General features: G+C 39.1%; 1 protein-coding gene across 2 annotated transcripts in view; it reads right to left on the bottom strand.

The window, feature by feature from the left end:
- The window catches only part of LOC140463971 (casein kinase I), a 73,111-nt gene that overhangs the window by 47,402 nt on the left and 11,602 nt on the right, over positions 1-14,107 (bottom strand). For both annotated transcript variants that reach the window (XM_072558513.1, XM_072558512.1), the window contains exon 2: positions 3,468-3,578. In XM_072558513.1, the coding sequence (XP_072414614.1) occupies positions 3,468-3,578 (111 nt within the window). The remainder of the gene's footprint in view (positions 1-3,467; positions 3,579-14,107) is intronic.

Here is a 14,107-nt window from a genome sequence, read left to right as displayed (position 1 = left end):
GTCTTGCAGTGTCTGCCATGACAGGTTTGTACAGTGTCGTCCTGAAAGCCAGGCAGTTTGCTGCAACCAGTGATTTGCTTGGGGTTTGGTGCTTGTTTAAAGGCGAAAAGTGGAGGTGTGGAGAAGGTCTTGGCGAAGTGCTCATCATCCTCATTGATAATGTGTTGCAGACTGCGAAGAACATGGCGTAGTTTTTCAGCTCCTGGGAAGTACTGGATAATGAAGGGGACCCTGTATCTGTCTCCTGAGGAGGCCATTATGGTTTCTTCCTGTGGCACGTCGGAACTGCCGATGAGTTGAGCATTATCTGAGACAACATGGCATTTATCGCTAAAGTTTACTTGAGAATGAAACTTTTTAAAAAAGTTTGGGGAATGACATATAGAGTCAAAGAGATATACAGCATGGAAACAGACCCTTCAGTCCAACTCATTCATGCCGACCAGATATCCCAACTAAATATAGTCCCACCTGCCCCATCCTTCCAAACCCTTCCTATTCATATTCCCATTCAGATGCCTTTTAAGTATTGCAATTGTACCAGGCTCCACCACTTCCTCTGGCAGCTCAGTCCACATGCGTACCACTCTCTGCTTGAAAAAGTTGCCCCTTAGGTCCCTTTTATATCTTTTCCGCCTCACCCTAAACCTATGCCCTCTAGTTCTGGACTCTCTCAGCCCAAGGAAAAGACTTTGTCTATTTATCCTATCCATACCCCTCATGATTTTGTAAACCTCTATAAAGGTCACCCCTCAGCCTCCAATGCTCCAGGGAAAACAACCCCAGCCTGTTCAGCCTCTCCCTATAGCTCAAATCCTCTAACCCTGGCAACATCCTTGTAAATTTTTTCTGAACCCTTTCAAGTTTCACAATATCTTTCCGATAGGAAGGACATCAGAATTGCACGCAATATTCCAACAGTGACCTAACCAATGTCCTGCACAGCCGCAACATGACCTCCCAACTCCTGTACGCAATACTCTGACCAACAAAGGAAAGCATACCAAACGCCTTCTTCACTATCTACTGCGACTCCACTTTCAAGGAGCTATTAACCTGCACTCCAAGATCTCTTTGTTCAGCAACACTTCCTAGCAGAACTTATACACTTAGTGGTAAGGTCCTAAGATTTGCTTTCCCAAAATGCAGCACCTCGCATTTATCTGAATTAAACTCCATCTGCCACTTCTCAGCCCACTGGCCCATCTGGTCAACATCCTGTTGTAATCGGAGGTAACCTTTTTCACTGTCCACCACAACTCCAATTTTCATCGACAAACTTACTAACTATTCCTGAAAGAACTGAAACCAATATGGTCATTCTAAAAGATGAAAGACTTAAACAATCCAGGTCTTTTTCTATATACTATTTCAGTTGCATCAAACTGTAAACTTTTGCTCTAAATTCTGTGTCTTATGATCTTATACTCCACAGCCACCTAATAAAGGAGCAGTGGTCCAAAAGCTAGTGCTTCCAAATAAACCTGTTGGCCTATAACCTGGTGGTGGTGATTGTTAGCTTGGCATAATTCAGAACAGGTCTCATGAACCATCTTCATTCCTCTATTTCACTTGAAATGAAAGATAAGCCCAAAACATAGTCTACTAAACTTCATATTGAAATAAGTTCATTCATTTTTGTTGATTCTGATAACACCTCAGGCACAGCAACCTGACCCATGTGGCCACACTTTATAAATCCAGATATAGTGATTATTCTGACAGTAACTGAGCCTGCTCTGTATTCACCCAACATTCAATGAACAATGATCACAAGTTGCTAAGAGTGAGCTATCCCCTTTCACAGCCTTTGAAGTCAACTTATTGATAGCATTATTCCTGACATCTTGGCAGATGTTGATCAACAGCAGAAACTGTGGATCCAAATTTGGGACCTCCTTCATTATGGTTCAGAACCAAGTGAGAGTCATACAACATGGAAACAAACCCTTCGATCCAACTTACCCATGCCGACCCAGATATCCTAAATTTAATTTAGTCCCAACTACCAGCATTTGACCCATTTCTTCCCATTCATATACCCACCCAGATGGCTTTTAAACGTTGTAATTGTATTAGCCTCCACTTTTGAAATACCGCATGCAATTCTGGTCTCCCTGCTCTGGGAAGGATTTTGTTAAACTTGGAAGGGTTCAGAAAAGATTTGTTTCCTTTATTCATTCACAGGATGATGGTTTTGCTGGCTAGGCATCATTTATTGCCCATCCTTCATTTCCCACAATGCAGTTGAGAGTCAACCCCATTGCTGTGGGTCTGGAGTGACATGTAGGCCAGACCAGGTAAGCATGACAGTTTCCTTCCTTACAGGACATTAGCGAACCAGGTTTTTTTTTCTGACAATCAACTTTGGATTTATGGTTATTAGATTCTTAATTACAGATTTCTGTTCAATCACATTCTATCATCTGCTGTGGTGGAATTTGAACGAGGTCCTCAGAACCTTATCTGGAACACTGGTTTAACAGACCAGCAATAATACCACTAGGCCATCACCTCCCATTTTTTGCTGTCCACTACACCTCCAATTTTGCTGTCATCTCCAAACTTACTAACCATACCTCCTATGTTCACATCTAAATCATTTATATAAATGACAAAAAGCAGTGGACCAGATTCCACTGGTCTCTCGTTCCAACAGTGCCACATTTCCCAAATCATTAGTGCATATTCCGACATCCACATTGAAGGAAACAATGGGGGGGGGGGGGGGGGGGGGGGAGAAAAGATTTCAAAAACAAGTTCCAAATGTTACTAGCTCTGGATGAGCCAGAAGGGAAGGAAGTTTTATTTGTGGCATTTTGCTGCATTCACAGAATGAGGAAGATCATATCTGTGATTGCTAATCTAAGCTTCTTCCTCATTTATTCCATCACACATTGCAGATTTTAGTCAGAGAATCTGATGCGCCAGATCAGTGAATGAAAGTGTGAAGTGCAGCTTGTGCCACTGCAGAAAAAAAGCATTGATCATGTTTGCCTCCAGATGAGAATAATACCACTTTATTCTGAAACAGCCACTGTACAGGTAGAACTGTCATTATTTAGGCCCTGAAGTCAACAAAATATTGGATGCAATCCACTAACTCTCTGCGTCAGTAACACATTTTGTTAAATTTAAAATCTCTACTACTGAAATGAAAAGGTGCTTTGATCTTATTAACAATAATGTAACATCCATTATTCTAAACCAAACGGAATAGGTAATGATTGAGTGGATTGGACAAGTGGAAAGAAATTTACTCCATTAATAAATATTGTTTATGTGACTGAGGCAAGGAAAATGCAACAAACCAACAATGTCACCATGAACTTGTTTCCTTTAAGTAATCCCATAAGACTTGATACCACTATCCAGAAGCATGTACAGCACCCAAAAAAGCCTCTAATTCTACTAATACAATGCAGAATTAAGTGAGTAAGGCAAAATAAGGTGAAGTGAAACCTTACCACCTCCTTGCATCATCTTGTATATCTTGCTCTCAATATGTAGCTGTGGGTGTTTGGTTTTCACACATTCCAGCTTAATGGCCACCTCCTCCCCTGCAGCAATGTCAGTTCCTATAAGAAAACAAGTGAATTTCACCGAAAGGGTGACAGATTTGAAAAAGGCACCGCATCACCATTTACGTCAAGGTAATTAATCTCTTTACATAAAACTGTAAAGTCAAAACACTTCCTCAGAATTCTATGAGCAGGCAACTAACCAGATTGATGCACATGTTGAAAGAATAATCCACTTAGGACTTCAGACTTCATAAATATCGGTTCGGAGTACCAAAAGAGGGAAGTTATGTTGAACTTTAATAAATTTTGGTTCGGACACATGGCTCCAGGAAAGGAGAATATTAGCTACAGAGTCAGAGTTGAAAAAGGTTCATTTTCTTTGAAGCAAAGGAGATTGAAAGTAGATTTGATAGAAAGTGCATTAGTTCAAGACAGGGTTAGATAAGGTGGACAAAGAAATAAATGGCCTGTTTAGAGAGAGGTGATGGAATGAAACTCACCGCTCCAACGCATGTGCAACTGAGGCAAGGAAAATGCCACTGGCATTAAGTATAGATTTAAGGTCCATGGCAGGAGATGCAAGAATGAGGGGAAGCATGGAGTGATAATCATCCAAAACTCAAGTGTGCTTGAATGTAGTGGAAGCAGAGTCCGTTGGAACAATTCCAGTAAATGGATTAGTGGTGCTGAAAGAGCACAGCAGTTCAGGCAGCATCCAAGTAGCTTCGAAATCGACGTTTTGGGCAAAAGCCCTTCATCAGGAATACGTCGATTTCGAAGCTACTTGGATGCTGCCTTAACTGCTGTGCTCATCCAGCACCACTAATCCAGAATCTGGTTTCCAGCATCTGCAGTCATTGTTTTTACCTCGTCAATTCCAGTAAATGCCTTCTGCACCCGCTCAAGACCCTTGCACATCTTTTCTGAAGTGCTGTGCCCAGGTTTGGTAACAATACTCTAGTTGTGGCCGAACCACAATTTATGAAGGTCTAGTGTGAACTTCAAAAGGAAACTAGATGGACAATTGGGGAATTAAACTGTAATGATAAAGGGATAGAGTACAGAGGAGGACTCACTGGATGGCTCTACAGAGAACTGGCAGAATGGACTCCTTTCTTGCCACATTATGACTCTATTTATAAGTTAAGATGTAGTCAATTTATCACAAAAGAAATTTTGAAATCAGCACTAACTTGCAACATTGCACTTTCAGTATAATAGCATCAGAGGCAGCTGTCATCAATACAATTGGTAGCTCCCAGGATTGCCTCCAAAGGCAGATATTTACAAATTCTGAAGTGACTTAAACATCAAAAAGGTTGGAAAGTAGTACCAAGACATTTATTTATCGTGTTTATTCAGTCACTTTACACAATGGTTTTCCTTGTTCTTATACATATGCAACTATTTTTTAGTATACAAATGTTATTCCTCAAGATGAACAAATAAACGAGTCCATTATAGGTGAAATAGTAACCATGTCAAGCACTGGCAATTTGCTTCAACTCTCTTGTATCCAGCCTTATGCTATCCTGTATAAAACACGCAGTATTACAAACAGAAAGTATTATCCCTCTCAAAGGCACTGCTTTATATTTGCAATCTGCATTCCATCTGCTTAGAGGTTATTGAATAAATTCAGACAAATCACGATTCCTACAAGTTTGGGATAAATAACTTCTTCTAAACTGTACACATCCAATGAGAAGGAAACAACTAGAAAATGGGGCACCATATTTTGCAGAACAAAATCAATACAGTATCTTTACAAGTTACTTTACCGAAACACATTTGATACAGTTGATCCAATTCCAAATGGACAAAGAATTTTCCCCCAAACATTCCAGACAATATATAGGTTTCAAGGTATAGTCTAAAAGTGACGAGCAAATTCTGTTTGCATTTTGAAAATGTTACAATGTCTACAGATAGTGGACCCTGATCATCCTTCTGTAGTGAAATGTGCAATGTAAGACACATGCTAAAAGAACTAAAAGGCATATTGTCTATTACTGAAAGTGCACCATTATATACTGAAACTCCATCTACAAAAGGACAAGTGCGTGAACAGAGAAAATGGGAAAATCAGTTGATGTTCAAGGCAGCTAGACAGAATTCAAATTGCTTGCACCAAGTAAAACAGAGATCAACCAGGGTCAAGAATAAAACTGTCAAGTAGCTAATGGTACCATGACAAGTTAGTGGCTACTGAAGGCCCATTTCCAAAGCTCAGGGCACTACTGTGGGAATTTCTTGAAGTATCCTTGATCCAACCACCATTAATCGTTTCAATTGCTATAATTGTGCAATTACAATTCTAGTGAAGTGCTCCATTCATAACTATCAAACAATAAAGCAGGTCCATAATAACATTCACACTTGCAATTGTACAAGGTAAACATTCAAACTACATTTGCCAGGTAATGGCCATTTCCAAGCAAGTCCAAGAAACTCTTTTTGATCTTCAAAAGCATCATCACATCCCTACCACCTTTCTCCATGGGGCCACCTTCTGAAATCTCAGAATTCATACAGATCAATAAGACAAGTCAGCTGATTCAATATTCACCAATTATCTTTATTGGGTTATTTAAACCGCATTCACAAAGCTCAACACCATCTAGTTTAAAAGTGCACTTTACTGTTGCCAATGCTAAAAATGTCAATGTCCATCTTCTCTTCCACCAGACTGTGGTTATGACATGTCCAATATACAAGATATAGTCAAATATAATAAAACTTGTTTTGACAGAATCCCCCATTCTCTATTGCAAAGTAGATAGAAGAATACAACTTCCCAGTCTCTCAGTACACTGACTTATGCATACTTTGCAGTTCTGGAATCAACATCCTATTTTTGGCACTAATTTCTTAGGGGCTATAACAGTGGCTGGTACAGAAAATTTACATATAACATTGAAGCAATATGTATTTTCTTCCGAGGGTGATCGTCTCCACCTTCATCTAATCATATACATCTTGCCAATGAGGACCTTAGGTCGGAAATGTTATTTCAATTCCATCAGCTTGATGAGCACATAAGCTCAATTCAGAAAAAGGCACACTCAACATCTGACAATTTCAACAATATCCCTGTGTTTAAAAAGCTTAAGAAACACAGGTCTGTAAACAGCATGAGTGGTAAGGCTGTAAAGGAAATTGTGGGTTATTTTACGTGTAGAGAAGCTGACAGTAAAATGATAAACATTCATGGTAATGTGACCTTTAAAACAGCATATTTAATGTCACAGGTTGACTCTTTTTTTTATTCCAATATACATATATTTTCAAGTTAGAAAATGAAGTAAACAAATTAATTTTAGCTAAACAATATGTTTACAATGTCACACAGTAGTGCTTTCACTGCTATGATCGGTGAGAAATATGTTTATGCTCTCTTCGCTTGACTGCAAAAAAAAGTGCCAGAAGGAAAATTACAGGTGACTCCTCCAAACTGTAGCATGCTCTCAAGACGACAGTTGGATCATGCAACATGAGCAGGAAAGTACTGGCATCTATTAATATGTTGCTTGTAGTGATCTTGGAACAGTTTGAGGTGAGGAAGAGTAATTGTATAAAAAGCAATTATACAAAAATAAAATGTATTAGCCCAAGTATGTCCTTGCCTGCATCAATACATTAAATAAGCCTAGTGCAGACCCTGCAGTGTTCACCCCAATCAGTAACCCAATGCTAATGCAATTATTGTACATCATAATTACCTAGAACTAACACAGACCAACATAATAGATTTGAAAAAAAAACTAATTTCTGATTAGATTAGATTAGATTACTTAGTGTGGAAACAGGCCCTTCGGCCCAACAAGTCCACACCGACCCGCCGAAGCGCACCCACCCATACCCATTCCCTACATTTACCCCTACATCTAACACTATGGGCAATTTAGCATGGCCAAATTCACCTAACCTGCACATTTTTGGACCGTGGGAGGAAACTGGAGCACTTGGAGGAAACCCACGCAGACACAGGGAGAATGTGCAAACTCCACACAGTCCTGAGGTGGGAATTGAACCCGGGTCTCTGGCGCTGTGAGGCAGCAGTGCTAACCACTGTGCCACCGTGCCGCCCACAAATGTAGCTTATAGTCCCAAATGTTGGGATTTAACTAAATTTACAGGTCCATGTATTCAGTCGTCTAAATGCCAACTCAAAATTTTAAAGAACACAACCTTGATAACAGCAATATTAGCAATGGTAACTTTCAGAGAAGTCTACTTTGTAAAGTGTTTAGACAAAATAAACAGAAAATAGAAAAAAAAACACAATTTGAAAATGGATAAAAGAAACATGGAAAAAAGTAACTGCAACAGCGAATTTACAGAGATCACGGTGGACAAAACTTTACCAAGTCAACATACTTAGGAAAGAGACAAGATAAAGTGAATTAATCTTGAAAACTTTGGGATTCAAACACAACAACAAGGGAATTTTAAAAATATGCCTTTTTGTTTTACTTGTTTCTTGTTGCACTTTTTCAAGAATCTTATAGCATGCAGAACATTTATTTTAAAATTCTTTAACAGTATAAATGAATGAAGGTGAAACTGCTACCATCAGCACTGCAACAAGCATCTACAAAGTAATAATAAAAACTTCAACAGAAATTCACACATCATTCAGATTCCAAATGAAAAAACAGTAATCTTGGCACTATTGATTAGAGGTCAGATGTTTCTCTGCTAGGTAGAAACAGGAAATCAAAGGGCAATTCACCAGATGTTCTCTTGCGCAACTTTCCTACCTCCCAAAGAGTTGCAATATTGGATACCAAATGATTTTTTACTTCGACTAACCCTGAAGGGGGAAATATAATAGGGAAAGGATTCATACAAGGAAATGATACTTAAGCAGGCCACAATATAACGCAAGTTGGCTGTTAGATAGCAATTTAAACCTAAAATTGATAAAACCGTAAGGAAATAACTGAAAAGCAAGTTTGTCCAATTGCTGGTTAACCTTTGCCAATGTAACTGCTCTGGTTTAGCATGAATGACTTTATGAGCCATAACTGGAATTTACACATTCACCCATGCGACTTTAAGATTAGTCTTAGTGAACTATTATTGCTGTAGTGCACAGTTCAATTCTGGAAAGTATTTCACCTAATAATTCAATATTTTAAATGCTGTGTTACTTCAAAAATCATTACCATATCAGGAAATAGATTTCATTTTTAACCATACACGTTAACTATACTTGCATTACAAGAATCAAATTAGTTAGTGTGTTTCTAGTCTTAGTCCCAAGTCTGCTGAGCAATCCATTTCTGAAAGTATTTCAGCCACAGTATCTCAGCAGAGCTGCCAAACAGATACATGAATCAGGAGTACGCCACTGTGCTGCTCAAGCAGGCTCCATCAATTAATAAGGTAATGGCTGATCTGATTAGTCCACATGTCCCCTACCCTTGATAACATTTCACACCTTTATCACAAATTTATTTACCTCTGCCTTAAAAATATTCAGAAAGTGTTCCTCCACTTTTCGAGGAAGAAAATTATCACCCATCTTAATTGAACAGTGACCCCTACTTCTAGTCTCTCACAACAGGAAACATCTGTACAGAAATCTCAGGATCCTATGTTTTAATCCAGTCACTTCTTACTTTAAAATGTCAATGGAATACAAACCTAGCTTGTCCAACCTCTCCTCAAAAGTCAATCCAATTCATTACACATATTTAATTTGAATTGCTTCCAACACATTTACATTGGTACTTCAGGCGTGGTCTCACCAATACTCTGTAAATATGAAACATAATCTCCCTACTTTAGTATTCTTTTCCCCTTGCAAAAAACATTCTATTAGCTTTCCTAATTATTTGTTGGACCTGCAATACTAGCCTTATAATTTCATGAACGAGGACACCCCAGATCCCTTGACATCTCAGAGCTTTGCAATCACTGTAGATACTGGTTTCTTCTTCTGCCAAAATTGAACATTTTATATTTTCCTCTATCATACTCCAGTTGCAAGATATTTGCCCATTCATGAACATGTAAATGTTTCTTTGCAGATTCCTATGTACTCTTTGCAACTTATCTTTCTACATATCTTTGAGCCATCAGCAAATCTTGCAACCATGCTTTTGGCCCCTTCACCCAAGTATTATATATAACTAAACAGTTGAGGCCTCAGCTAAAACTCCAATGGCAAACACGCACATCTTGTCAAACAGAAAATGACTGTGCCTGTCCATTGTTTTCTTTCCAATGCAACATTACTCACTTCGATCCAATGCAGCATGACTTTTTATTTTCCATAATAATCTCTGATGTGGCACCTAATCAAATGTCTGAAAGTCTCTACTTACAGTACTCTACTTGTTCCCCTTTATCTATGGCACATATTGTTAGTTAGAAATATAGGTTCTTTTAAAATTTAAACAGGATAGCTCTAAAGTTGATCGAAAGCAGATGATGTTCATGGTCTTTGTGTTTAATTTGATGAAAGTTATAAATTAGTTACCTCCGTTGGCGGAATGGCTGGTTTGTAACACAAAATGACGCCAACAGCAGGGGTTGAATACCTGCATTGGCCAAGCTAACCATAAACACCTCTCAGCCTCTTCTCTTGCAAAGGGTGCGGTGACCCTCAGGTTAAACCAGTTGTCTCTCTCTCTAATGACATTGGGACTATGGCAACTTTACCATAGGTTCTCATGGATCATGGTAACCCTATCTAGTTAGATATCAGGTTTCTCAGTTTGGTTAGCTCAAATGGTTAAAATGTGGTACCATTAATGGCAATCCCTGTACAGACCAACGCTGCTGGTAACCAAGCAAGAATTCACTCAGCAATGTTCAAGTTCCTCCTGCTCCAGTGATCTGTCAATACATGTCTGAACGGCTTGATGAAAAATATTTATTAAGGGAATTGGAAGTTAAAAACATGTCTGCAAAGTACAAATTCAAAGCCATAGCTATCAATGTTGTTGTCACCTTTATATATAAAAAAAAGCATGGAATTCAACGAAAGGTCTTGTGGCGCAGTGGCTGCATCTCTGCCTTTGGGCCACAAGTCCCACCAGCTCCAGAGGTGTATAATTACAAACTCTGAATAGGCTGTTGAGAAAATAATAAGAGCATGGTTTAATCCATAGCAATGTAGTTGACTTGAGAAAGTGTACAAAGTATGAGCAGGTAGGGAAAGAGTTAAGTTTTGAATTTTGTGAAGCAAAGGTTCAACTAAACATGACTCAGATCAGTTAAGAACTTGCAGTAAACAATGAGGTGTTGGGGGAAAGGGCAGTGGCTTAACAAGGTGAAAAAGCATTAATTATGTAAAGCCATTTAACAAGATGAAGAAGCATTCAGTATGTAAAGTCAGTTAACAATGTGAAAAGTCTTCATTACGTGAAGCCAGTTATTCATTGTACAACATCAGATGGTTTAATATTTACAATTGACATTCACTTATTGTAACGGTCACCTAATCAAAATGTATGCTGCCTTATCTTGAGGCTCCTCCCTGTAAGTGACTATATAATTCATTAAGAAATTGCTGTTCGCGAGAAGACCGAGAACTCATGTCTCCGTGCACATGGACAATCGTTCTCTCTCCCTCCAGGGCCTGGATTAAAGATGAAAGAGATAAAACTATACTTTGTCTCTGAGAGTTTTGCTTCGACTGAGGCAGAAACGGGACGACAGACGCTTAACTGCCCTCTAAACTGTTGCGAATGGGCAATAAGTGTTGGACTAGCCAGTGAGACCCAACGAATTTAAAAAGTTTAAAATTTCATGGCAGCACGTGCGCTTGCCTTCTCTTCAGGAGGCCTCCTGTTTTCCAACTAGAGGTGGAGTTTGTGTTGCTTGCAGCAATCCCATGCAATTGTAGATAAAGGTGGTTCACAAACTCCCAGCCAAACTATATAATTTGCAGTATTGTGGAGTTGGTGAACTGTATATACATTGACCATCAGAGACTGCACCCCTTGTTTAGTTATTTAAAGAATTTATTGCTATCCTTCTGGCTGCAGTTGAGCCCCATGTTTGTAATCTTTGGACACCTGACAAAGGATGTAGCCAGGTCAACAGACCTCCTCATGTGCTTACTCCTGAAATCGGCCCTGGCTAAGGTAATCAACAATCCTAGGCAGGTGGTACATTTTTCCCCCTCCTGCTGTGGTAATGTTCCTACCTCTTGGCCAGAAGGCCTGGATTCAAGTCCCACACTCTCCAGAGGTCTGTCAAAACATACCTGAACAGGTCAATTAAAAATATCTATTAAATAAAACATTACTCTGGGCATATAAGGAGATACTACATCAACAAAAGAAGAAAAATAACCTGGTGTTTATGACAGTATCCCCACCTCTGAGCCAGAAGGCCTATGTTCAAGTCACACCTGTTCCAGAGGTGTGTCACGTCTGAACAGGTTGGTTTAAAAATATCAAGAGCTGAGATCGCCTGTAATTTGTTGTAATGTGTTAATTTGCTAATTTGGTTGCAGATGTATGGAGAGATGAGCACTGCAGGTCTAGACTGCATTATTTCCTCTTCCAACTGCATCTTAATTTAGCCCATTCCACCTCCCCTCTCTATCCTTCAATTTTGTTATTGCCCCATGCTATGAAGGTGAGAATGTTGTGGTACAGTGGAAGTGTTGCAATCTCTGGGCCAGAAGAGACAGGTTCATGTACCACTGGTTCTATAAGTGTCTATAACATCTCTGAACAAGCTGAATTAGAAAAAGGGAGTTCCGGAGAAAGGTATTATGGCAGTGGCAGTGCATCTGAGTCAATAGATCTGGATTCAAGTCCCACTTGCACTGAATGTATCAATGACATGTCCGAAAAAGGTTAAGAAAATTTGGAGAGCTTGTGATGTGGAAAGTACTGTTCATGCCTTGGAGATGTTAATGACACATTCCAACAGGTTGATTTAAAAATAAAAGGATTCATGTGGACCAATGGGAGAGTCTGGTTATAATTGAGTCATATAGTGTTGATTCGGCCACAGCTAGTGCAGAGTTCAGGTTCCCACATTATAGGAAGGACATGATTATTCTGGAAAGGAAGGAGGGGACATTCATCAGGATGTTGCCCAGGCTGGAGAGTTTCAGCTGTGAAGACAGACTCCATAAACAGAGTTGTCTTTCTTGGACAGAGAAGGTTAACAAAATTGAGGAGCATAGACAGACAACAGAAGCAAACATTTAGTCTTAGTAGAGAGGTCAATTACTGGGAGACATAGATTTAATATAAGGGACAGGAATATGAGAGGGGATTTAAGGAGAATTTCTTTCCATTGAGGGGGCACTGGGTCTCTGGAACTCATTGCCTGAAAGGACATTAAAGAAAAAAACATTGTACCACTTAATTATTTAGGCAATCACTTGCAGCATCAAAGCAAACAAGACTATGGACCAAGTCCTGGGAATCAGGATTAGAGTAAATAGGCGTTTGATTACCAGTGTGGACATGATGGGTTGAAGGGCCTTTCTTCACACGGTAATATTCTATGGCTCTAACAAACACAGTACTAAAATTAGATTTCAAATTAGAAGTGGGAAGGAAAAGTGAAATGATAAACCATGGAAATAAAAATGACAAGTAGAAGTTGTAAATGCAATTAAAAGTTGTGAAATAATGCATTTTAGAAATCAGAGAATAACACTATATGCAGTACTGTAGTTAGATTTCAATTTGAGAAGTGTGTACAATACATTCCACCTTATTATGGAATGGCAATAAAAAAATACTGGAATACCTGAGTAATAGGTGATCTCATTAAGTTAAGCCCTGACTCCTGGTTCTTCCTACATAATGGCTCATCACCAAGTCAAACCCACTCTGATATAAGTCTATCTAATTTGAAGGCTATTCAGCTTCTCATGTCTGTTCAGAACAAAACCCTTTTTGGCTTCTTCTGTGCTCGTTGTGGGGCAGGGTTGGTAGTAACAGACTGCAATCAGCTGATGATTGGTGGGGGGGGGCGGGATTCAACACCCCAAAAATAAGTACTAGATCATGCCACCATTTGGTTGAAAATTTCATCTCAGAAACTGGACTTTTGTGTAAGTGGTGCAAATGTGAAGTAAAAGGATTAACTAGGATTTTACGATAGATCAGGAGACAGAATTATGAGGAAAGATTTGAAACTTGAAGGTCTTGTCACTGAGGACAATGGTTGAGCTGGTTGAGATCCTTAAAATGGAATGAGGTTGTGATAAAGGTAGTGCTAAGTTATTTATGTTAGCGGCCAGAAAAGTAATAAGACAGCACAAATCTCATGTAATCATAAGAGTTAAATCAAAGACAAGAAAAATATCACGACATGCAAAGTGAAATTCTCTGTCAGAAACAATGGTTAGAGCACAGTTCATAAATTTCTTTTAAAGGAGGTTAGATGCTTGGAAAAATACCATAAACGAGAATTGCACGTTCTTGTACTCCTACTAAAAAGAACTCACCTTGATGATCAATCCTGGTCTGATTTATAAGCTTTGCAATAAACTCAAATTTAGATCACATTTGTGACAAAAGGAGGAACACGCGGCAACATCACCATAGTAAGTATTTTCTTTTCCGTGCAGATTCTAGAGTCAATAACTGAAT

Source organism: Chiloscyllium punctatum, chromosome 39 (genome assembly GCF_047496795.1).
Source record: "Chiloscyllium punctatum isolate Juve2018m chromosome 39, sChiPun1.3, whole genome shotgun sequence".
NCBI classification, from domain to species: domain Eukaryota; kingdom Metazoa; phylum Chordata; class Chondrichthyes; order Orectolobiformes; family Hemiscylliidae; genus Chiloscyllium; species Chiloscyllium punctatum.
This window is presented reverse-complemented; position numbering and strand designations above follow the sequence as displayed.